We start from the raw sequence: 25750 nt of genomic DNA, 5'->3' as shown, positions 1-25750 counted from the left end.
TAGTTAAAATATAATACTCTATTGATCACTCTTTCCAAAAATGTTTACCAAAATTGTACACCACTACTATATTTGAATGCCACAGGATTGTAGTTCCCAGTTATCTGCATTAACTTACATTGTTCTATATTTAGAGAAAACCTCTACTATTTGGTGAGTTGTTATCGTAACTCCTTAAATTATTTACATTTCACTAGAACTTTCATCATATTTATAACTTCACATTTTGTATCAATAGAAAAATTCAAACTGTAAAATTATAAGAAGACAGAATGGCTGGTGAATGCTTACCTTCAGGAGGAAAAATTTCAAGTACTTGCCCACAGAACTGCTTAAAAAAAAAACCTAAGTCATACATTCTTTTCTTCAGGTGTGAATGAACGATGTGTCAGAACAGAGGGGAAAGTCACTCAGATTCCAGGTTGAGGAGACTCATCTGATGTGAAGATGAGGGGAGACATTGTGCTTGTCCCAGCCAAGAGATGTTAGAAACACAGAGAGCAAAGTAAAGTGAATTAATGAGAAGTTGGATGATTAGTACACTCAAGAGCCAGGAGAAAGAGAGAGGTAACAAGTAATAGAGGAATAATTGAGCACAATAATAAAGAAATAGTTAGAAAATGTGTGTGTGTGAGGGGGGGACTGTTTGTTGCAGAGGTTAGGTCTAAGAGTGTGTAGGGATGCAATGATATGCTGAAGAGCAGTAGGGAAACTATTATTGGTTGGGAGGATCCAAATGGCTCATATAGTGTAGCAGGCACTGAGGTCCATTGAGTCATGCTGCAGGGCTTGTTCAGCAACTGGGTTTTGGGTGCCACAAGGCAGACTGTTCTTCTGTGTCCATTTATGCACTCAGCCACTTTAGTGGTGCTCATTCCTGTATAAAATTCCATGTAATGAACAGGTTATATGGTAAACAAAATGTCTTACTCTGTTTTTAGGATCTTCCAGTGGTGGTGCTAGAGTATGCCTAAATGGTAATAAGTGCTGCATGGGGCAGGTTTTATGATGAGAGCAGTTGTATGCGTAAAGACCTTGGGGAGTGGGGATAATGCTATTGGAAGATCACTTCCTCAATACATGTATTAGACAGCCATTCTGCTGCCTCGTATTTCTACAGTTTACTTCAAGTATTTCTATATACTCATCATAGAAATTACATAGAGGTACCCTATATATTAAACATAAGAATATTACCCAAATCCATGCAAGATTTATAAAACTTCTTGGCAGAATTCACTGGAGGTGGATCATTTTGGTCCTCAGGAGATTCTAAAATTCCTATTAAAAAAAGGCAGGAAGATAGTACACTGATTAACATAATTATCAGAAACAGGACACAAAAATATGAATCAGATCATCAAACATATTCAAGTTGTTTGTTTTTTTGCTTTTTCTTTTTCTTCGTGTCAGCAAATGAGTTTTTGTACCATACCTTTGAGTTGTAGATCCAACTTCTCTGTCACTACATCAAACTGATTCATGTGGGACTCAGTTGGAGGTACAGGATGCTTTTTGACCCAGCCACCACAAGCAAATTCGTAGAAATCTTCACAAGGATTGACATTAATATCAATTGTATCCAATAACACAGATGCTGTAAGTAAAACAAAGTCATTTTAACTAAACACTATGCCAATATGATATAGAGGTCAATGTGGTGGATCATGCATATACGTGAAGGAGGGAATTATGTATAAAATTAGAAATGACGTTATGGCATTAAGTGAGGATAAACACATAGAAATATCAGCTTTAGAGATAAAAAATCTAGATGTAATCCAAAGACTAACTGTACTATGTATTTATCGTGCTCCCAGTGGTGACATGGACACATTCACTACAAAGTTAACCCGAGCATTAGATATGGTTTCCAAACGCAAAATCATCATTTGTGGAGATCTGAAAATTAACACGATGAACCCAGATATGTTGTGCAATAGTTTTCTGAACATTATGTACACCTATGGTATATCACCATTAATTAACACTGCCACTAGGATAACCAGACATTCAGCATTACGTACTGACCATATGCTAACGGACATAGAGAAAGATAGGTGTGACATTGTCATAGATGACCTTGGCATCTCAGACCATTCCAGTCAGTTATTAAAATTAGGCATAGAATTAGATAATAACACTAAAATACACAACTACAGTAGGGTTTTCTCTAAGTCAGCAAGAGCTCTAGTTGCCTCAATAATTAACAGTGAAACATGGGAGGAAGTGTACAGAGAAACTACTATAAATGGGAAGTTTTCAAAGTTTATGTCAATATTTAAATTCAGATTTGAAGTAGTGTGTTCTAAAAATCACTAAATCATGCAACAATAACAGCTGGGCAACCAATGGGATAAGGAAATCCTCTGAAACCCTCAAGCACCTTAGCTCAATAAAAAAAAAATACTGGAATGATTCAGTATTTCATAACTATTATTACACATACAGAAAGACCTATAGAAAAGTGATGTTAGTGACTAAAAGGTACCAAAATGACAAATTTATAAAAAAAGCTAATATTAACATCAAAGCAGCATGGAAAATCACCAAACAAGAAACTAATAGGAAAAAAATTAAAGCCAATAAACATTCAATTTCAACACAATGATACCAAAATAAATGACCCCAAAAAATTAGCAAACTTTGCCAGTCAGTATTTCAGCAACATAGCAACCAAACTACAACAGAAGTTCAGCAAAACAAAGCATTTACAAACGCTGAACAAAATACCACACACACAATGATGCAACGACCAACCACATCAGAAGTAGTACACAATGTTGTGAGTAACTTAAAATGTAAAAATTAAGCATGTGTCGATGAAGTACCTGTGTGCTTACTGAAGGACTCCATAGACAACATCAAAGACCCTTTAGTGCACATAATCAATGAATCCTTCTCCACAGGCTGCTTCCCAGACATACTGAAGCATGCAAAAATCCTACCTTTATGTACGAAAGGTGGCCCGGAAATCATAGAAAATTACAGATGAATCTCATTACTGTCATCCTTTTCATAAGTCATATAGACCATAACAAAAAACAGGCTCGTGGGGTACTTAACAAAGTTCAATCTTCTGAGTAAAGAGCAACTTGGTTTCCAGGCTGGCAAAAGCATAAATTCAGCGGAAGCTCATTTCTCAAATGTTATCCTCAAAGCACTAGACAAAGGAGACGGCATAACAGTGATCTTCCTTGATTTGACCAAAGCATTTCACACTGTAGACCACACAATTTTGTTAAACAAACTAAATGCACTAACAGGGGTTTCACTCATACCTGCAAAACAGGGTCCAACAGGCGGAGATCACTCAAACTAACTCCAATCATACCTTTTCATATATTTCAAACCCAGAATACATCAATATAGGAGTCCCCCAAGGAAGTGTGCTGGGCCCAATCCTCTTTTTAATATACATCAACAATTTTGCATAAAGAGTCAAACATGGCGAATCAGTACTGTTTGCAGATGACTGTAACTTCTTAATCAAAGCTGATTCACCAAGTGTACTCAATGGAAAAGCTGAAGAAACACTTGAGCATGTATGCCAGTGGATAGAGGCTAATAAATTAACCCTAAATGTAAAAAAATCACCAGTATTAATTTCCACTTAAACAGAAAACCAAACAGTACCAAGCTAAAATTTACTGATGAGCACATAGAATGTAACCATCAACAAAATTTTTAGGAATGCATGTTGACTCTCAACTAAATTGGACCAAGCACACTGCAGTACTTGGAAAGCAAATAGCTTCAGCATGCTATGCACTTAGGATAATAAATTCAGCGTACAGTAGCTCATGTACTAGAACTGCATATTTTGCGGATGTCCACTCTATAATCAGTTATGGCATATCCTTCTGGGGATCAACAGAGCACAACAGACAAACAAATTGCAAAAAAGCACCGTATGAATCATAAAGAAAAGTAGCAATAGATCCCACTGCACGGAGTTATTCAAATCTTCGGGTATATTGACAGTTCTGTGTGAATATATTTTGCAGACAGTAACATATATAAAAAAACACATTGACCAGTTCCCAATAAACAGTTCCATACATGCACATGAAACCAGACACAGACAACACTTACACCTCTATAGGAAAAACAAATCAAAAACTCAAAATAGCACGTTATATAATGGAATTAAATTCTACAACAATCTTCCACAAGGGATCAAAGACATAAGCAAAATAGATAACTTCAGGAAATCACTAAAGAAATATCTCTTGTAAAAGTGTTTTCATACTGTCAAGGATTACTTACAATGATGTAAATATATAGTTATACGCAAAAATTATCAACTGTGTTATTAAGTGGTTTAACAATGTATCTTTATGTTAGAAAAAATATATCTAAAAAGAGGGAAAAAAGGACGGGTATACACTCGCGCACATATTTAAATATGTCTGCTTGTGTCTGTATATGTGTGGATGGATATGTGTGTGTGTGTGTGCGCGAGTGTATACCCGTCCTTTTTTCCCCCTAAGGTAAGTCTTTCCGCTCCCGGGATTGGAATGACTCCTTACCCTCTCCCTTAAAACCCACATCCTTTCGTCTTTCCCTCTCCTTCCCTCTTTCCTGATGAGGCAACAGTTTGTTGTGAAAGCTTGAATTTTGTGTGTATGTTTGTGTTCGTTTGTGTGTCTGTCGACCTGCCAGCACTTTCATTTGGTAAGTCACATCATCTTTGTTTTTAGATATATTTTTCCTACGTGGAATGTTTCCCTCTATTATAACCATATCTTTATGTTAGAATATTCATAAATTCCAATTGTGATAATTATAAATTTGTGTACCTACTGTATACACTTATGTTGACAACATCCATACAATCCTGATTGTCTACAGATGGATAAATAAATAAATAAAAACATGTGCAGCTGTAGCCTGTACATTTTTTCTGTTTAAAACAAAAAATAAAGAGAAGGATAGTTGTATATCTATTGCACTATTTCCCTTGATCTGCATAAAGATATGTGATTGCAGATTTTAATGCTGGTTTGCCTCAAAATAGTTAACACTAATTCAAATAAATTATGTGTATGTTGGAGAGGTTGATACGTGTCAGCAATAATTACCTGCTTGTTTACATTCTTCTGTTAAACACACCTTATTTCCTTTTGTCAGTCCATTTAGTTCTGTTGCTGACACTAAAAAATAAAGTATTTTGTAATATTAGGTGTTGTAAAATTTTGCATGTTTGATGTATAAAGCACACTTAACTCATTTTTAATTAAAACAACATGTAATTACCTTTTGGATGTAACAAAAAGTACTGCAGATCAGCAGAGATAGTGAGTGATGGCGAGGTTATACACGTAATGAATACCGTTATTTGCAGGATATTTTTCTTACTGGAATAAAATTTAAAAATCAGTAGTTGAAGTCACTCATTTTTAAACACTTTGTTTCACTTAAGTATGCACTACACAAACAAAGACCACTCACAGTGATGTACACATTTAGCCCCATAAGGCACAATGTCACACTGGTACATTTCTAACACAATGACATACTGAATAGCATCTTGTATTTACTATTTTGTTATCAGAATGTTTATTTAAAGGATCAAAGAACTTCTATTATTATATTCACTCAAAGATGATTTATTATGGTAAGAACTATTTGTCTTTGATTTATTGATGCAACCAGTGGTCACATGTGTTCACAGATATCTACAAATTAATGTATGTATCATATATTCGCTGGAAAAACAAAAGTAGTAGTAATAATAATAATAATAACAATAATAATAATAATAATTTTGCTAATACAACTTCGTATGAAAAAGTTAACACTAGGAGAAAATCCAGTGTTACTGTTTTATGTGCATTTTACGACAATATGTATTACATACCCACAGATTCCAGTTATTCAGGTTTTTTAAACTTTTCTTGCTCTTCAAAAATTAACTGTGGAACTTAAAAATTATATTTAATATTCCGTACTATTACAAAAACTGTGATACTATAAATAATATGCTTAAATTAAGAAACAGAATCCATATTTGTGAATTAAATTAATTGATTAGGAGTGACAGTTACACTCTAAAGTCAGACTGATAATATGCCATACTCTAGATAGCACTTTATTTGCTAGAGAAAAAATCAAATCACCGAGAAGAATATAGTTTTTTTGGTTGACACATATTCAACCATTTTGGAAAAAAAGTGTACCAGACTCCATCAGAATAGAATGTTTTGACAAATAAAATGCAGAGTTTAGACTATTATTGTTCCAAAGTAATTAGTTTGGTACAGAACTGATATTCACAACAAAAAATAAAAACAAGGAAAGTTTTTTCTTTTCTCTCCTCACCTCAAACTACTGAAGAAAATCTACCTACCATACTCACATCTGCCCTTCATTGTGCAGTTTCTTATGCACACAATTACAGTGATATTAGTTCGGCTGCTCAATATGTAAGCATGGGACTAGAAATGTGAATATTTTGATTTTAACCCATAGGTCATTTTCGGATTTTTTTCTGGAAATTAAATTGATTTTCAACATTGAAATATCGGAGAAAGGCCAAATTTTATCATAGTTCAGAAAAAATGTTAAACTACTGGTGTCCCCATTTCTCAATGGTTAATCAGTATGAAAGGTTAAAGGGAGCAAGTCCAGAAAAACACAATATTGTTCAACTTAATATTTGGGAACATGGAAGTAATAGTTGACTGTTCCTTCTCAATGACACAGACTATACCAAAGGATGAGCTTTCCAGCATATGTGGTATTTTCTTACATCAAATGTCATAGAAAAAAATTATAATAATTGCAAAAAATATATATTTACATCAAATGATAAAGAGGGGTGTTAAATTATTTTCATAGTTACTAATATAAGAATATAAAAATAAATGACTGCATATTTACAGTCATAATCCTATACTGAATTTGTGGCTGAGCTAGCCCCTCGTCTAACTATAATCTACCATACAATGGAAAATCCAGGATGGAATGTAACAATATTATGAAAAGGAAAGTTATAATGTATCATAGATCCACTGAACAAAAAACTGTGCCCAGTTCTTGGAAAAAAGCACAGGTCACACCTATCTACAATAAGGGTAGTAGAAGCGATCCACAAAACTACCATCCAATATCTGCAACAGTAATTTGTTGTAGGATCTTAGAACATATTCCTAGCTCAGACATAATGAGGTATCTTGAACTGAATGACCTCCTCAATGCCAGCCATAGAGTAGTTTTCTCACATGACATACTGAAAGCTTTGGATCAAGGCAATCAGGTAGAAGCAGTATTTTTTGATTCCAAAAAACCATTTGACTCAGTACCACCTCTATATTTATTGTCAAAACTTCAATCAAATTGGGTATCATGTGAAATTTGTGACTGTATTGAAGAATTTTTGGCAGGGAGGATGCAGCAAGTTATCTTGGATGGAGAGTCATCGTCAGACGTAGATGTAACTTTGGGTGTACCCAGGGAAGCGTGCCATTCATATTGTATATTAATGCCTTTGCAGACAATATTAACAGTAACATCAGCCTTTTTTTAGATGATGCAGTTATCTATAATGAATTACTATGTGAAAAATGCTGCATAAATATTCAGCCAGATCTTGATAAGATTTCAAAGTGGTGCAAAGGTTGGCAAAGTTCTTTAAATGTTTTGAAATGTAAAATTGTCCACTTCACAAAATGAAAAAACATAGTATCCTATGATTATTATATCAGTGAGTCACTTTTGGAATTGGTCAACTCGTACAGATACCTAGCTGTAACACTCTGTAGGGATATGAAATGGAATGATCACACACGTTCTGTTGTGGGTAAAGCAGGTGGTAGATTTCGCTTTATTGGTAGAATACTGGGGAAGTGCAATCAATCTAAAAAGGAGATTGCTTACAAATCACTCATGCAACCCATCCTAGAATACTGCTCAAGTGTATGGAGCCCACAGCAAATAGGACTAACAGGGGATATTGAACATACGCAGAGAAGGGCAGCGTGAATAGTCACAAATTTGTTTAAGCTGTGGGATAGAGTCACAGAGATAATGAAGTAACTGAAATGAAAGATTCTTGAAGATAGTCTTAAATATTCTGAGAAAGTCTGTTAAAAAGTTTTAAGAACCGGCTTTCAATGGTGGCTCTAGGAATATACTACAATTGCTTGTGTACCACTCACATAAGGATCATGAGAATAAGATTAAAATAATTACTGTATGCACAGAGGTATTCAAACAATCATCCTTACGCTCTCCATGCGTGAGTGGAACAGGAAGAAACCCTAATAACAGGTACAATGGGACATACCCTCGGCCATGCACCTCATGGTAGTTTGCAGAGTATGGATGTACATCTAGATGTCTGGAGTTTTTAGAGTGATTACAACAAAGTAAGTGGACATATTCCTCACCGTGTGACTGAGTGGAGTGACACCATGGTCAGCACACTGGATTCGTATTGGGGAGGGTGACAGTTCAAATCTGCATCAGGCCATGCAGATTTAGGTTTCCTGTGATTTCCCTAAATTGCAACAGGCAAATACCAGGATGGTTCCTGTGACAGGGCATAGGTGATTTCCTTCCCCATCACTGTCAAAGTCTGATCTTGTGCTCCATCTCTATTGATCTCATTCTCGATAGGGCATTATACCCCAATTTTCATTCCTTTTTTTCTTACTGCGTAAAGAAAAATTCAATGCAGTAAGGCATCCCTTGTAAACTTGGAGCTGAAAAGTATTGTGGAATAAAACACACTTATGAGTTGAGGTATGGATGGAAAGATAGTGATGAAAAACAATTGATGTTAGGAGCAAACAGTCAGTTTCCAGGGTCATGGCTGGTGATAGTCCTGGTGACATCCAAGTCCACATTTTGTTAAACAGATTAAAATAGATTTCTGCAAAACCTTCTAAAGGGAATTAAATATACAACAAATTATTTTCCCTGTTCTTTATGTTGTGAGAAATCATTCCTCTTCCCATAACCTCAAATATACACATGCATACATAAACAGGCATTTATGAAGCAAAATATCATGAATAAGAAAATGGCACAGAGTTGTCATCAGTTGACACAGTTAATTAGTTGTTTAGAATCAAGTTGTGTGTTAAATTAATGTAATAGTTAATTATCATGTGAAATATTTTACTTCATAATTTCAGTATGAAAAGCATACATTTCTATCTACAATATAAAGAAGGCAGTGAGTGGCAGATAGGCACACTGAAAAATAGCTGCTGGAGCAATTGAATCACATTCTCTACCAGGGTATCAGCTACCTCTTGCCATGCCCTGAAAGGAGAAATATCCTCCCCACACTTTCCACGGTTGTATTCCACCTTCTGCCCAACCTGTGAAATATCCTTGTCCACTCCTATTCCATACCTGTTCCCAATCCCTTGCCCTGTGACCCATATCCCTGAAATGACCTAGATGTGAGACTTATCCCATACATCCTCCTGCTATCACCTAATTGAGTCCTGTTGCAGTTATCTCCTACCCCATCAAAGGCAGGGCTGCCTGTGAAAGCAGCAATGTGATCTACAAATTTAATTGCAGCCACTGTACTACATTCTAGATGGGTGTGACCACTAACAAACTGTCTGGCCACATGAATGGCCACCTCTAAATTATGCCCAAGAGACAGCTGGACCACCCAGTTACTGAGTTCAGCATGCTGTACTTGACTTCAACAAGCCTATGTCATCTGGATTCTCCCCACCAATACTATTTTTTCTGAATTGCACAGTGGGAACTCTCCCTGCCACATATCCTTCATTCTTGTAACCCTCTGGTCTCAATCTTCACTAGTCCCTGTTCTCCCTCTGCCTATTGCAATCCCTGCTCAGTAATGCAATAAGATGTATCCAGTTGTAATTACTTCATCCTGCATGATTTAATCCACTGAGCAACAGCATTTCAGTGTCAGAATAACTAATAAAATGGAAACAAACAAAAAAATCACTGTACGCGAAATAGCTGATAAAATTTTAAAACTGACAGTATAGAGCACAACTTTGAGATCATCACTACTAGGAATTTACTATAGTAGATTGTTGGAGGAGCAGAAGATTAGTGTTTAATGCCCCATCAAGAATGAGGTCATTAGAGATGGAGCACAAGCTTGGATTAAAGATGGATAGAGCAGGAAAGCAGCCATGCTCTTTCAAAGGAACCATCCTGACATTTGCCTTAAGTGATTTAGGGAAATCATGTAAACCTAAATCAGAATGGCCGGACACAAGTTTGAGTCGTCATCCTCCTGACTGCGAATCCAGTGTGCTAACCATTGCGCCATCCCACTCAGTTAGTAGATTAGCAATCAATGCATTGTTTATACTTACTTACATATAAGCCATTCCCCCAGCCAATGCAATCTTCTCCAACAATGGAAGATAATAATTATGGAGAAATTTATGAAAAACTGGCAAGACTAAAAATATCTAAATCTGAGATGTATTCATGTACATTATACTGGGTGGAGAACATTCGAGTTTGTCTGTTTAGGCATTCATGTAACGTAGGCTGACTGGATGAGAAGAATGTACAATCATACCTTCCACATTATTGAATAAATTAACAGTTAAAGTCCAAAGCTGTAATGCCCAGGCTATTGTATCTTGCTGTCGAGGTAAGTTTAAAAACAGATACTGATTGCACTTTCACGATTTAATATCTCTTTTCCATCATTAGCATGTGGTGCTGTGACATTAGTAAAAGATAGCAGAGCTGCACCAGATTTTTGTAACAAAGTTCTCATCATTATTTATGGATAAATCTGATCAGAAGGAAATGTTAAACCATCCAGAATTAAATAATGCATTCTGTCTCTCAAGAAATATTCAATCCAGTGACAAACATATCAACAACAATAATCAATTTTTGAAAATATGTAATTGGATAGATAAAAAAACCGGTCATCAAGCAGTGGCAAGAGAAAATAATAATAATAATAATAATAATAATAATATAAAGTTACTGAAATCTGCAAGCCTTAGGAGCCAGGAGCTCTTTCTTCTGGCAGAAGGTTTGAAGCAGAAAGAAGGGGGTGACGAAAAAGGACTAGTGAGGTGTAGGAAATGAAGAGAGTTTGGAGAAGTTGCCCAGAACCCCAGGCCAGGGGAAACATACCGGATGGGATGAGAAGCATACCATCTGGGGTGTCTCCTCTGACCAGGGCTTGTGGGAAACTTTTTCGGACTCTCCCAGTTTCCTAAATGTCACCAGTTAACCTCCTTCACCCCTCTTCCTTGCCATTCAACCCTTTTGCCAGAAGAAGAAGCCACTGGCTCTGAAAGCTTGAGGATTTCAGTACCTTTCTATGTGTGTTCTCCTGCCACCACTAGATGAGTAATTTTTTTTAATCTATCCCAGGTTTGATTTTCTAAATGAAAATAAGGTCCTCAGTAAATATCAGTGTAATGTCAAATCAAAAGTTTTAAGGAAGTCTAGAAATACTAACTCCAAATGGTTATCTGTATCCACGGGTCTTTAGATATCATGTTTAAAGAGTGTAATATTGGCTTCACCTGATATGCAAAATGTTTTCAGAATCCATTCTGTTTTCTGCTAAGATGCAGAGAGGTCATTTGATTCAACCACAATTTGCGTGTTTGATATGTAACAAAAATGTAAATTTCTGGGTGTAAAAATACATAAAATGAGGGAAAGACAATGACATACCTATAGAGAACTGGTGTGTGCACACAGAAACACATAATGGAAAACAGTAAACACTAGCTTTCAGGCTCTTGCTCTTTTTCTAGTAAGAGTACACACTTTCAAACGCTCATAGTTGGTCTCGTAGCTATCACGAGTGTGTGCATTTGGATGTCTGTGTAGCTGCATATGTGATTGTGTCCACTCTTACTAGAAATAGAGCAAGAGCTTGAAAGCAAGTGTTCACTCAGGGTTGCCACAAGTTTCCCCAAGTGAAATCCCCTGATATTTTCCCAATTTCCAGATACACTTTAGCATTTTCCCTGTCAAATTTTGAGATTGATTGATTAATTGAGAGGCTTTATGGGGCCAAATGGTGAGACCGTAAGTCTCGCAATTCCAGAGTTACTCACAGAAGAAATAGGGTCAGCTAAAAGTGGATGGATCCAGTCAGGGGAGTCAAACTATAAAACAAGGAAGTTAAAACACACATAGTAAAAGGCATAAAAGGTTAGGCCAAATCTAAAAACGGGAAAAAAGAGTGATCTTTCCACAGGGGAGCGGTCACGGGGCCCCAGACAGAGAAAATGTGAAGAGAGGCCCCAACCACAACCACCCTGCCTCTGCTCCAGGAGTAATGCAAAATCTTATATACGGATATAACCACTTTCACAGAGGAAACTGAGGACCAGTTCAACCATCCATGAACTGTCTGCTAATATTAAAATTAAGGAAGACTACATTTAGCACGAAGGGAACATTCTACCATTATGTGGGATATTGTCAGTCTGGCTCCACAACCGTACTGTGGCGGTGGTTCATTACACAGGACACAATTGGTGAGCCTGGTATGACCAATGCATAGACGGCATAAAACAATGGACTCCTTCCAAGAGGAGCGGAAGGAAGAGCACCAAAATGCAACAGTGGACTCCTTCCAAGAGGAGTGGAAGGAAGAACACCAAAGTGCAGCAGTCTCCTTGATTGTGTGGAGTTTATTACTGAGAGCAACAGCGCACCAGATGTCATATTTGTAGGAGGGGGGGATATCTGTTTCTGTGAGATGACTGTTAATGGAACTCGTGTGAATGGCACCACCAATAGCCAGACGCACCCCACAATGGTGAGGAGGATCAAGTATTTTCAGACTGGAAGGAGCCACTGAGCCATAAACTTGACTTCCATAATCTAGTCTGGACAAGACCATAGCACTGTACAGACGGAGACGAGTAGCAGGGTCTGCACCCCAAGATGTGTGGGCCAGAAGACAGAGAGCATTAAGCTTCTGCTTGCATGTAGTCTTCAGGTGGTGAATACGGGGCCACATCAGCCTTTCATAGGAAAAAAAGAGCCAAGAAATGGGGCTGTGCTGTAACATCTAGGAGCTGGTCGCCTAAACCAAGTTTTGGATCAGGGTGTAGTGTGAATTGATGACAAAAATGCATAACCCACTTTTGCAGGGAGAAAACTGGAAGCCATGGAAGATAGCCCACTCAGAGGTCTGTCGGATGGCACCTTGAGCCGGCACTCAGCAGACGCTACCGAGTGGGAGCTTCACCAGATGCAAAAATTGTCGACATCAACACCGGGGTAACTGAGGTTACAAGCCCATTGATCACTATGAGGAAGAACATGACACTTAATAGAGAACCCTGTGAGATAGAATTCTCCTGAATCTGAAGGGTGCCGAGTGAAGTGCCAACTGAAATCCGGAAAAGCTGGTGGGATAAAAAATTGTGAATAAAACTTGGAAGGGGGCCGCGAAAGCCTCAGTCATGGAGGGTAACTAAATGCGATGGCACCAAGCCATGTCGTATGCCTTATGTAGGTCAAAGAAGACCGTGACAAGGCATCAACAGTTAGTAATAGTCAGTCAGATTGCAGATTCAAATCTGAGTAAATGGTCAGTTGGAGATCATCCTTCCCGGAAGTCACACTGCTACAGGGACAAAAGTCCCTGAGATTCTAGTGCCCAACATAATCGGAAGCTAATCATCATCTCAAGCAGTTTACAAAGTACATTCATGATGCTAATTGGGCAGTAGGTGTCAATAGACATTGGGTTCCTCCCAGGCTTAAGGATGGGGGTAACTATACTGTCTCACCACTGTGAGGGGAAGGCATCTGCGAGCCAAATGTGGTTGAAGACCCCAAGTAGATATTGCCTCTGTGTAATGTCCAAGTGTTGGATGATCTGGTTGTGAATGGAATCTGGGCCTGGGGCTGTCTCATGTGAAGAGATAAGAGCCTCCAAGAATTCCCATTCAGTGAACGGATCACTATAGGGTTCAGCTTAGTGAGGAAGGGAACAGAAAAAGGCCTGTTCAACTTCACGTTTCTGCCAGAGAAAGGTGGCAGGATAGGAAGAGAATACCAATGCTGTTACGGAGTGTTTCACGAGGTGCTCTGCAAGGATCAATGGATCAGTAGACAGAACACCTTGGAAAATAAGTTCCTGAACAGTTGACTGTCACTGGTGGCCCAGAAGGCTACAGAGCTTGGACCAAACCTGCGATGAAGAGCCATACATTCCCAGGGAGGAAAAATACCGCTCCCAGCATTTCTTTTTACTCTGCTTAATAAGGTAACAAGCCTTAGCATGGAGAGACTTAAAAGCAAGGAGGTAGGTCTGTGAAGGATGTTGATTAAATCGTTGCAGTGTCCACTGGCGGTACTGTATAGTGACTGCTATGTCCTTGGTCCACCATGGTACTGGTTGACGATGAGAGGGATCTGTGGATAACGGGACAGCAGTGCCAGCAGCACGAAGAATAGTGGTAGAAATACCCTGTATGATCGCATCAATGCAGTTCGAGAGAGAAGTGTCAAAGTGCAAGGCAGACATGTATTAAGACCAATTGGCCGTGCTGAATGCCCAACATGAGGGCCTGTCTGCCTGGCAGAGGCAGGGGAATGACAGAATCACCGGAAAGTGGTCACTGTCACAAAGATCATCACGGAATGACCAATGTAGAAGAGCCATGAGAGCAGCGGAAGAGGTTGTGAGTTCGAGAGCAGCAAAGATTCCATGAGTGGCACTGAAGTGCATAGGAGAACTGTCACTGAGGAGACACAAATCAAAGTCTATAGTAAGCTGGTCAAGTAGAAGGCCCTACCCAGCAAAGTGGCACTCCCCCCACAGGGATAGTGCATATTGAAGTCCCCAAGGAGGAGACATGGGAGCAGGAGTTGCTGTATTAAGGTAGACAGTTCAATATAAGGAAGCAGCCTACCTAGAGGGAGGTAGCCTATTAAATGGTGATAGTCACAGTCATCTGCACTCTAACTGCTATCAATTCCTCATCTTTCTTAATGACTCAACTTCACCAAACTTGTCCTCAGTATGTTCCACAAAGAAAAGTCTTCCTGTCAGTTCTGGCACAGATTAGGAACCGTGGAAAGGGTCTCGCACCAAGCCGGCACATCTGGCTCTCCTCCAAGGGTGTATCCAAAGAGGGTAAGGCTAGAAAGGCAGAAACAGCAACTGAGACAGAACTACATTAAGGAAGAGCTTCAGTAGAGCGGCCAGAGAGTTTTACGTGTTCCATGTGCCAAATGTCTGGCCTGGAACCACCCACTCCAAACAGAGGCTCGCCTTGCGGGCAGGACAGTCGTTGGTGGGAGTTCCAATGCCCCGGAAAGATGGACAACCACTCCGAGCCTTGCACAAGTCATTCACAGCACAGGTACCAGCAGTGTGATTCCTGAGGTATCGGGTCTCAGCCAGCTGGGTACATAACAGCCCCATCACACGGACTGGCTTCCGAGCTGGTGACCTAGCAAGGAGGTGACGAGGCTTTGGCATGGAGAGACGGAAAGAGGGAAAAGGGGGAGGAAGAGGAGGAGAAGGGGGAGAGGAATTGACACAAAAGATGCTAGGGAGGAAGTTCTTCCTCACCTGGCTCACACCACAGATTTCAAATTTAGTGATGGAGGTCAAAAGCCTGTGGGGACCAAAAAGGAAAGGCCAAAAAGGAGGAGGAAAAGCAACCAACCAAAACTGCAAGATGAAGCAAAGTCATGAGGATACCCAGGCCGACAAAAAGGAGGAGGAAAAGGAAGGAGGACAGGGAAAGAGAAGGAAGGGGAGGGGAAAGCAGCCCAGAGGGCTGCAATAGCCCCCCATGTGCGCCACACTCGTACCCACCAAAGAGCTGTTGGCCCCCTGGGAAACAAATTTCGAGATCTCGAGGGTAAGTAAATACATATGTTGACAAAAAAAATGCAAGGTCTTCTGTATTTCTAAACATGTGAGCAAAATTCTTAAGTAATAACATCAACATCTTTTGCAATGAGCTGTTTTAGGTGGAGAAAGCAAGTCAAATGTTATACATGTTTCATTAAGATCACAGATGTTATTTTATTTCAATAAAATGAACCACATTTGGTGACAAAAATAAGTATTTCATTGGAATCGCAAGACAGATTTAAAATATCTTCACTGATTTCAGAAATATTGTCAGAAAAAAAAAACAGGCCTCTTGAAAGAAGTGGATAAGGCAGGGAAGACTTGGGTAAACCAACACTATAGGTGACTGCCAATAAAATGTTGGTTCTACTATGTTTGATATTGTCGGTTATTGCCCACTGTGTTATGTCTATTATATTACAGGTATTGTGTGGTTTTTCTTTCACAAAATATGTGAGTATATAGTGTACAAACTGTCAGTGACTACCACTATTTTCTTCCTCCTAGCAACCATACTTTCCAATATATAAACTACTTTCAAACTGCCAAAATGTACTAGAATAAATAAATTGTCTATAACATGCCGCACTGAACAATGTTCTTGCGGTGAGACAGTTGCAATTCCTGAAATCCATTGCCCGCGGCCTCTGACCTGCCGAGAAGCATAGCAGCCCTGAGTCCATGGATAAACCATGAAAATCTGCCACATTACACAACACAGAAACAGACCTGGCCTGCTGACAGATCAGTGAGACTAGATCTGATGAGCAGGGCCTGCACATTAGTGGGAAATGATGGGCTTCAGATTGGCAGGCCTGATCTGTTAGAGATACCCACAGAAAGGGCCTGTGGTTTTGGCTCTTCATGGAAGTCCACTGGTGTCGCCAGCTATTTACATGTCACGGACACAATGTTGATGAAACGAGACTGCAGTGATCAATCCATGCAACAGATAACTTGCCGTGAAGACTCTGAAAATCAAAACTAATGAGGATAGGTACCAACTCACTATACAGATGATCACTGAGCTTCAGACAGACACGTAGAAAAGGCAATCACACTCTCACTACTAAGTTTTTTGCCATAGCCTTTGTCAGAACATGAGAGCACACACACATTCACACAATCATTCAGACACAACACATGCACACATGACCACTGCCTCTGGCCACTGCATGAACAGTCTCTGAGAATCAGATCCAAATAAACCTTTCCTCAAGCCACCCTGTCTCTTGTCGGCAGCTGCTAGGCTAGCGGCAAGAAGTGGTGGCAGCACTGACTGAAAGCTGAGGGGAGTGGCAGAAAGGGAAGAAGCAAAAAGAATGAGGGAGTAGGGAAGTGGTTCACCTACTCAGCTGCACCCAGCCAGCGATGATGCATGACATCTAAGAAAACAAACCATTTCATCTACTGAAACAAAAACTAGATTTTTGCAGTGGTTTCCCCCCCCCCCCCCCCCCCTTAAATCTCCCTGACGTGTTTGAAATTCCGTGATTTCCCCAATTGCCAGAACTTGTGGCAACCCTGTAAGTGTTTCTGTGCACCACGCACCAGTCCTCTATAGGTTGTGTGTATAAATTACTATTAACTGTTAATAACTGAATTTCTTTTAAATAAATGAGACTTCGGTGTTTGGCCATTTTTTATTTATTTAAACATATTAACAGTTTGGGCTGACTTGATAGGACTATCCCTGACCTATCTTTGTAAATGTTCAATGAATCAAGGCGAAATTGGTGACCTAATTTGGTAATATGAAGTAATAACACTCACCAGAAGAAGTAGAAATTAGCAAGGATCTTCTATATCAGAGTGAAATCTACAAGATAATAATGACGCATTTTTCCAAACAGAAATTAACTGCCTGTCAGTTAGTTTGTGGAAAGGATTCACTACAGTGGAAACCACATATCACCTCATAATGGAAATAATGGCAAGAACAAGTATTATGTTGTTATTTTAAGCTGTAGCCCAAAGCTTTTGATTGCAAAGAGTATAAAATTAAACTGGGGAAACCACAATCTTACTGTATCAATAGCTCCATATTGCACAGATAAAGACTTACCTTCTTAACAGAAGCAGCCACAATGATAAACATTATCATGCGAGTAAAACCAAACACAGATTGGAATAACACAATATATGGAGTCCAAAAAGATTTATTTGAATCCTTTAAAGAACTATTCTACAAAATTGATAATGTTTGCAGGTGACACAAGTATATTAATCAAGTCTCTAAAGTCTGATACAATACGCTATGCCTATAGAACTTAAGCTGAAGAAACTGTAGTATTTATCCAGAGCGTTTTGAAAAGGTATTAAAGTTCACAGAGAAGAAATAAAAGTTTAAGGTTTGCCAATAACATTATAATTCTGTCAAGAGACAACAAAGAATTTAGAAGATTTGTTAAATGCAGTGGGCAGTGTCACGGAAACAGTTCATAAAACGAACATCAACAAATGTAAAACAGGGGCAATCGAGTGAAGCTGAGTTTAATCAGGAGATGCTGTGGAAATTATATTGTGAAACAAGACATTAAATGCGGCAGATGATTTGGGCAGCAAAATAATGTATGGTGGCTGAGGTAGAGAGGATATAAAATGCAGACTGCCAACAGCAACGGAAGTGTTTCTGAAAAAGAGAAATTTACTAAAATTGAATATAAATTTAAGTCTTTTTTAAAGTATTTGTCTGGAGTGTAGACTTGTACAGCAGTGAAATTTGGATGATATACTAAAAAAAGACTAAACTCCACCCGAACAGGTCATGAAGACCCCAGCGGTACCAACCGGCTGCCACGTCAACCTCAGCCCACAGGCGTCACCGGATGCAGATATGAATGGGGCGTGTGGTCAGCACACCATTCTCCCAGCTGTATGTCAGTTTGCGAGACCAGAGCTGCTACTTTTCAATCAAGTAGCTCCTTAGTTTGCCTCACAAGGGCTGAGTGCACCCCACTTGCCAACAGTGTTCGGCAGGCCAGATGGTCACCCATCCAAGTGCTAGCCCAGTCCGACAATGCTTAACTTTGGTGATTGATGGGAACTGGTATTACCAGTGTGGCAAAGTCATTGGATTGGATGATATACAGAGCAGACAAAAAGGGAATACAAGCTTTTGAAATGTGATATACAGAAGAATCCTAAATATGTGAATAGAAATATCAACTATATAGGAAAAGATAAAACTGCTACTTACTGTAAAGAAAACACGTTAAGTTGCAAACAAGCATAATTAAAAGACACTTGTACAAGCTTTTGCCCACAGCCTTCATCAGCAAAAGAGAAACACACACTATTCATATACACAAGCAAAAACATCTCACAAGCACAACCGGTAGCTCAGGTCAGAATGGCTAAGTAGCTATTTATGTTTTCCTGCATTATTGATATTCCTCCCTGGAGTTTCTATTATGTGGATAGATCTGGTATCTTATTTATTTATTAAGTTCTACTTCATTCTCTCGGATCTCATACTTCCTTCTTCACCTATTGTATGTTTGTTGATTCTCATTTGTAGTGTGGTTTGTTTGTCTGTGAGTTCCCTGATTCTGTCAGTTTTGTTTCTTAGGTCTTCCAACGTAATCTGTAGCTCATCCATATCTTCCTTGATTTCTGCAACCCACTTAATGTTGCACTTACTATTCCACAAATTTTCTATTATTCTCCTGCTGATCTTAATCTCTGGTGTTCTGATTAGATGTCCGAAAAATGAAATGCATTTCTTCCTGATTGTACCGGTTCTATTTCCCCGTAGACTTTTTCATTTGTAGCTACTGTCCAGTTTTCATCTTTCTGGTACAATTTGTTGATGCACGTTCTGATGATTCTTCTGTCTATTTTGAGTAATTTGTCTATTTGTGCAGTGTTAGTTGTTTTGAAGATGGCTTCACTTGCGTATGTTATTTCTGGTTGAGTGGCTGTATCGTAGTGTTTTAATTTTGTTGCTATTGGCAGGTTCTTTTTGTTGTAGTTGTTCTTGGTGATATATTGTGCTCTAGTCAATTTGTTTATTCTGTTATGCCAGGTTGGCTTTTCATTGAGGTTATATGGTAAGATTTCTCCCAGATACACTACTGGCCATTAAAATTGCTACACCAAGAAGAAATGCAGATGATAAACGGGTATTCATTGGACAAATATATTATACTAGAACTGACATGTGATTACATTTTCATGCAATTTGGGTGCATAGATCATGAGGAATCAGTACCCAGAACAACCACCTCTGGCCATAATAACAGCCTTGCTATGCCTGGGCATCGAGTCAAACAGAGCTTGGATGGAGTGTACAGGTACAGCTGCCCATGCAGCTTCAACACGATACCACAGTTCATCAAAAGTAGTGACTGGCGTGTTGTGACGAGCCAGTTGCTCGGCCACCATTGACCAGATGTTTTCAATTGGTGATAGATCTGGAGAATGTGTTGGCCAGGGCAGCAGTGAATATTTTCTGTATCCAGAAAGGCCCATACAGGACCTGCAACATGCGGTTGTGCATTATCCTGCTGAAATGTAGGGTTTCGCAGGGATCAAACGAAGGGTAGAGCCATGGGTCATAACACATCTGAAATGTAACGTCCACTATTCAAAGTGATGTCAATGCGAACAAGAGGTGCCCGAGATGTGTAACCAATGACACCCCATACCATCACGCTGGGTGATGTGCCAGTATAGCGATGACGAATACACGCTTCCAATGTGGACTCACCGCGATGTCGCCAAACACAGATGCAACCATCATGATGCTGTAAACAGAACCTGGATTCATCTGAAGAAATGACGTTTTGCCATTCGTGCACCCAGGTTCGACGTTGAGTACACCATCCCAGGCACTCCTGTCTGTGATGCAGTGTCAAGGGTAACCGCAGGCATGGTCTCCAAGCTGATATTCTGTGCTGCTGCAAATGTCGTCGAACTGTTCATGCAGATGGTTGTTGGCTTGCAAACGTCCCCATCTGTTGACTCAAGGATTGAGACGTGGCTGCACGATACATTACACCCATGCGGATAAGATGCCTGTCATCTCGACTGCTAGTGATACGAGGCCGTTGGGATCCAGCACGGCATTCCGTATTACCCTCCTGAACCCACCGCTTCCATATTCTGCTAACAGTCATTAGATATCGACCAATGCAAGCAGAAATGTCGCGATACGATAAACCGCAATCGCGATAGGCTACAATCCGACCTTTATCAAAGTCGGAAATGTGGTGGTACGTATTCCTCCTCCTTACACAAGGTATCACAACAACGTTTCACCAGGCAACGCCGGTCAACTGCTGTTTGTGTATGGGAAATCGGTTGGAAACTTTCCTCATGTCAGCATGTTGTAGGTGTTGCCACCGGCACCAACCTTTTGTGAATGCTCTGAGAAGCTAATCATTTGCATATCACAGCATCTTCTTCCTGTCGGTTAAATTTTGCGTCTGTAGCACGCATCTGCATGGTGTAGCAATTTCAATGGCCAGTAGAGTATTTAAATTTATCTACAATTTTGTTTATGAGTGGTGGGTCAGTTAACATGATGACTGTTTTTTCAAACAATATTCCAAGACCAATTTTCTGTGCTATTTCCTGTAGTGAGATACTTGTTGTTTGGTTTCCTGAATACTGTTGGACGAGAGAGTAAGGTCATCAGCAAATCCCAGACAATTTAAACTATGTTGCCTTTGGGTCTTCCAATTTGGATGTTCTTCGGGTTAGACTTCTACCGTTCCCTCATTATGTATTGTAAAGCACAGTTGAATAGTAGGGGTGTCTAGCAATGTCCCTGTCTTAAACTATGTTGTCTTTGGGTCTTCCAACTTGGATGTTCTTTGGGTTAGACTTGTACCGTTCCCTCATTATGCATTCTAAAGCACAGTTGAACAGTAGGGATGTCTAGCAATGTCCTTGTCTTAAACCTGTTTTTATGATGAATGGCTCAGAGAGTTCCCCCCTGAACTTGACTTTTGATACATTGTTGGTTAAGGTGAGTTCTATCTGTTTGACTAATTTTGTATGGAGCCCAAAATTTCTTAAGATTTCTAACATTGAAGGTCTATGGATACAATCATATGCTTTTATAAGGCCACGAAGGTTGTTACAAGAGGTTTATTTTATTTCTTGTAATACGCTATGGATAATTTTAAAGTGATGATCTGTTCTGCACAGCTTCTCCAAGGTCTGAAGCCTCCTTGGTATTCACCTAATTCTTCCTCTAGTTGGTCTTTGATCCTCTTGTATAGGATTCTGGAGAAAATCTGGTATCTAATGAAGAAATACTGAATTTAATCAGGGAGAAAGAGAATTTATGACATACAGTGCCTACAGAGGAGACATGTTGATAGAACACAGCTTGATGCATCAAGGTGAAGTTAAATTACTAACAAAAGGAAGTGTGAGAAGTAAATAGGTTCAGGTGAATGTAGATTGTGGTAGTTATGCGTAGATGAAGAGACTTTCACATGATAGACTAGCACAGAAAGCTGCATCAACGCAATCACAACAAGTGACAAATTTGAATATTCGGTAAATTAGATAACCTCAAATGTTGCAGAGGCTCTTCAGTGTCTTATGATTGCTGTAGTGATTTCCGTGTACCATTATGCCTTAGTTCGAGAAATTCCCTTTCATGAAAGTGTTTCAGAAGATTATGTTTTCAATTCGTGTTGCATGTGCGTGGCAGGTAAGAAAGAGATAGGAGAGTTTGGGGGCAGGGAGGGGAGGGGCGAGGTCAATGATGTGATGTTTACATCTACATCTATACTCTGCAAACCACTGTAAGGTGCACGGCACAGGATACCTCCCATTCTGCCAGTTATTAGGGTTTCTTCCTGTTCCATTCACATATGGAGTGCAAGAAAAATGATTGTTTGAACTCCTCTTTGTAAGCAGTACTTATTCTAATCTTATCCTCACGATCCCTGTGTGAGCGATACATAAGAGTTTTTAATACATACGTAGAATAATTATTTAAAGCATACTTGTCACAGGGAGTTATACATGATCCTTATTTACACAAAACAGGCTGATTTTCTGTCTGTCATATTAGAATAAAAAAACTGCATCTGACAACAAATAAGCCTATTTCGTGCTCTATTTTTGTTATTAATTTAGCACACTCTCACAGTAAATTTGCAATTCTATTTATATTACAACATACATACATAAGACAGTGCCTGGACTATCAAAATAGATTTTAATGTTGCTGACTCAAAGTGAAAAAAGAAGTAAAACTGTCCACAACTCAAAGACTGGTATGAACACCACAGTGCTTTACCAGGCTCAGTTCTATTGGAGGTGGTACATCTTTACCTTTGTTTGACACATTAACTGAATTTCCAAGCCAGCTGTACATGAACTTACAGTTAACGTGGATTCCGAGCCACAGTGCATGTTGTTATCGGTGTTGTTGTTGTTGTTGTTGTTGTTGCTGCTGCTGCACCCCCCCCCCCCCCCCCCTGCGTTAACAAATCACTACTAGAAATGAAATAACTGATAAACAACACAAAAAATCCTGAAACTGACAAACGATTGAACCTTGAGACTTACCCACTTTGTGACTGTTGTTAAAAATTTGTATGGACATTAACTGCAAAATTCTACCACTTAGTTTCCAAGGAAAACATGCTTTCAATGGGCAAGCTCTCATCTTCACATTTCATGCACAAAATTACACCACTAAAATCTTTCTCTTGCCATCACAACATAAAATCTACAACATAGCCAATCAATAAGAAAAATTTAACACATCTGAGGTATAAGATACAATGCATGTCATGGGACACAAAATACTGGACAGACTGGTAAACTCTTAAAGAGATATAATGAGCATAAGGTGATACTTTGGTCATTAATTGTGACAACTTCACTGTGGATAAGCACAAGTGTACAAAACAAAGTACTTTCAAAGGAATTGAGGAAGTTATGGATTGTTCCAAATGAACAAAGGTAACAGACTCCTGAATTGATTTGTCTATAGATACTTCATGCTCTTGGATTATCGGTGACAGATAACTCTGGACAGTGAGTTCGAGAACAGACAACGAAATTTCTGTTAAGATACAGTAAACAGATGTGTGGGCTTGGTCACGATGAATGACAGCACACTGGGGCTCAACAGACGGCAACTACAGTCTTGGCATGTAGTGGGTGGATGTAGGTGTGTTTGGCGTATAAGATGTGGAGTTTGTGTCTGCAATGTGAACAGTGGACAGCAATTTTATACAATAAGAGAAAGACAAACTGCTGGCTATGTTTTAGATTTTGTTGTGTGACAGCAGGAGAAAGTTTTTAATGGTGTAAAATTTGGAGTAAACGAGAAGATAAGAACTTGCACTCTGAAAATGTGTTGTTATTGTATGTGAATGACAATTTATGTGATTGAGTACTATGGATTAATATACATATGAACCAGTAAGTTTGATGATGATTGGGTCCATGGCTTTCATGGAATTTTTAAATGAAACCATTCCACTGAAGGCTGTTAAAAAATTATTTTACCTTACCGGGTGATGAATCCAGAAGTTTGATAATGACTGGGCCCACAGTATAAATCGTCCTACAATCCTTATTTGGACTCAATAATTTTATGAATAAACAAGATAAACAAATAGCTAGCCCCTTCTACTGAAAATGGTGAAGCTTGCACTTCCTTTACATTTCAAATAAACACTTTAGTCTGTATTTATATTGTTTCCATAGCACCATGTCACAAAGTATTCCTTTCCCTGGCTGATAAAAATGTCTTTTAAAAATAAGTAACTGTATGTGCAAAAAAAGGCATTCTCTCTGTAACTGAATGGTAATACCATAAAATATTTGGACAGAAAGGCTTGCAGTACTTACCTTCAGCAGGTGAAGTTCTTAGTACTATCAATAAACTATGTAACAGTACTTTTACTTTCATTTTCATACGCGTCTGTTGGTTAAGAATGACAGCTCCCAAAGATAAGTACGAGCTACCCATTCTATCTCATAATTTTATAGTTTTCTCAAGTTACTTCCCCTATTGATAATACAGATAAATAGGCAACAAATGAGAAAATAGCTAAGGACCTATAGTGATCACATATGAAGTGGTGACAGAAACTTGACAACAACAATAATAATAATTTACAAGACAATAGTGAAGTGAAAAAGCTTCACTGATATAATAGCAGGTTTCCTTAATGTGCCAAAACAGTAATACTAAATTCATATTTCACACTGAAAGCTCTAAAGGATGAATGTCATACACATTAGTATAACACTCGTGGTTCTGCAAATTTAGTTTCAAATCAATGCATGTTAACACTAAGCTAGAGTGACCACTTCCTCATTCCAGAATTATGAGCTGTAACTCATTCGTAACAACCACAACTCAGATTTACTCCAGCAGTTACTGAATTACACTTAGTATGAGCAACCACTCACCAGAGAGCCTCAGTGATGTCCATTGCAGTGGGACTTGGTTTAAAGCACTATCTCTTGCTGTCACAGCTTTTATATCACAATGTGGGGGGATGTGGGAGGGATACAGCAGCCTGAGCTGATAATTCCACATCAGCAACATGTGCCATTTAGATGAGGTCCCAAGGCTTTCAGGTTACAACCACAGCCGAAAATGAAACACTGCCCTGTTTGAAAGAAGGTGCTAGAGTGGAATTTAAAAATATGGTATCTGTCAGACACAAACAGCAAAAGCAATTTTCCAAAACATTCAGTCACTGCGCCACAAAATATCACCAACCTCCACACAAATATATTTTATGGAATTAACTGACAACAATATTCTATAGTATCTACACAGAGCTATTGATAATCAGTAGCTAGGAAACCAGTTTGGCAAGTGTCAATATTCTTGTGCAAACTATGTTAGTTTCTGAAACAAGATTGTAAGGTTTTGCATCCTACAAGTAATTTTACAAACTGTTTCCAAAACAGAAAGGTAATAAA

General features: G+C 39.0%; 1 protein-coding gene across 1 annotated transcript in view; it reads right to left on the bottom strand.

Moving 5' to 3' along the window:
- LOC126475105 (neprilysin-4-like) overlaps positions 1-25375 on the bottom strand; it is a 138462-nt gene extending 113087 nt beyond the window's left edge. Inside the window, exons 1-5 of the mRNA XM_050102684.1 lie at positions 25229-25375; positions 5260-5360; positions 5085-5156; positions 1436-1597; positions 1198-1281 (exon numbers count right to left, since the gene is read on the bottom strand). Of these exons, the coding sequence (XP_049958641.1) occupies positions 1198-1281; positions 1436-1597; positions 5085-5156; positions 5260-5360; positions 25229-25251 (442 nt within the window). The 5' untranslated portion in view covers positions 25252-25375. The remainder of the gene's footprint in view (positions 1-1197; positions 1282-1435; positions 1598-5084; positions 5157-5259; positions 5361-25228) is intronic.
- Between the last annotated feature and the right edge of the window lie 375 nt (positions 25376-25750).

This window comes from Schistocerca serialis, chromosome 4 (assembly GCF_023864345.2).
Source record: "Schistocerca serialis cubense isolate TAMUIC-IGC-003099 chromosome 4, iqSchSeri2.2, whole genome shotgun sequence".
Lineage (NCBI taxonomy): Eukaryota > Metazoa > Arthropoda > Insecta > Orthoptera > Acrididae > Schistocerca > Schistocerca serialis.
Note: the sequence above shows the minus strand (reverse complement) of the source record. Positions and strands in the feature narration are given on the sequence as shown.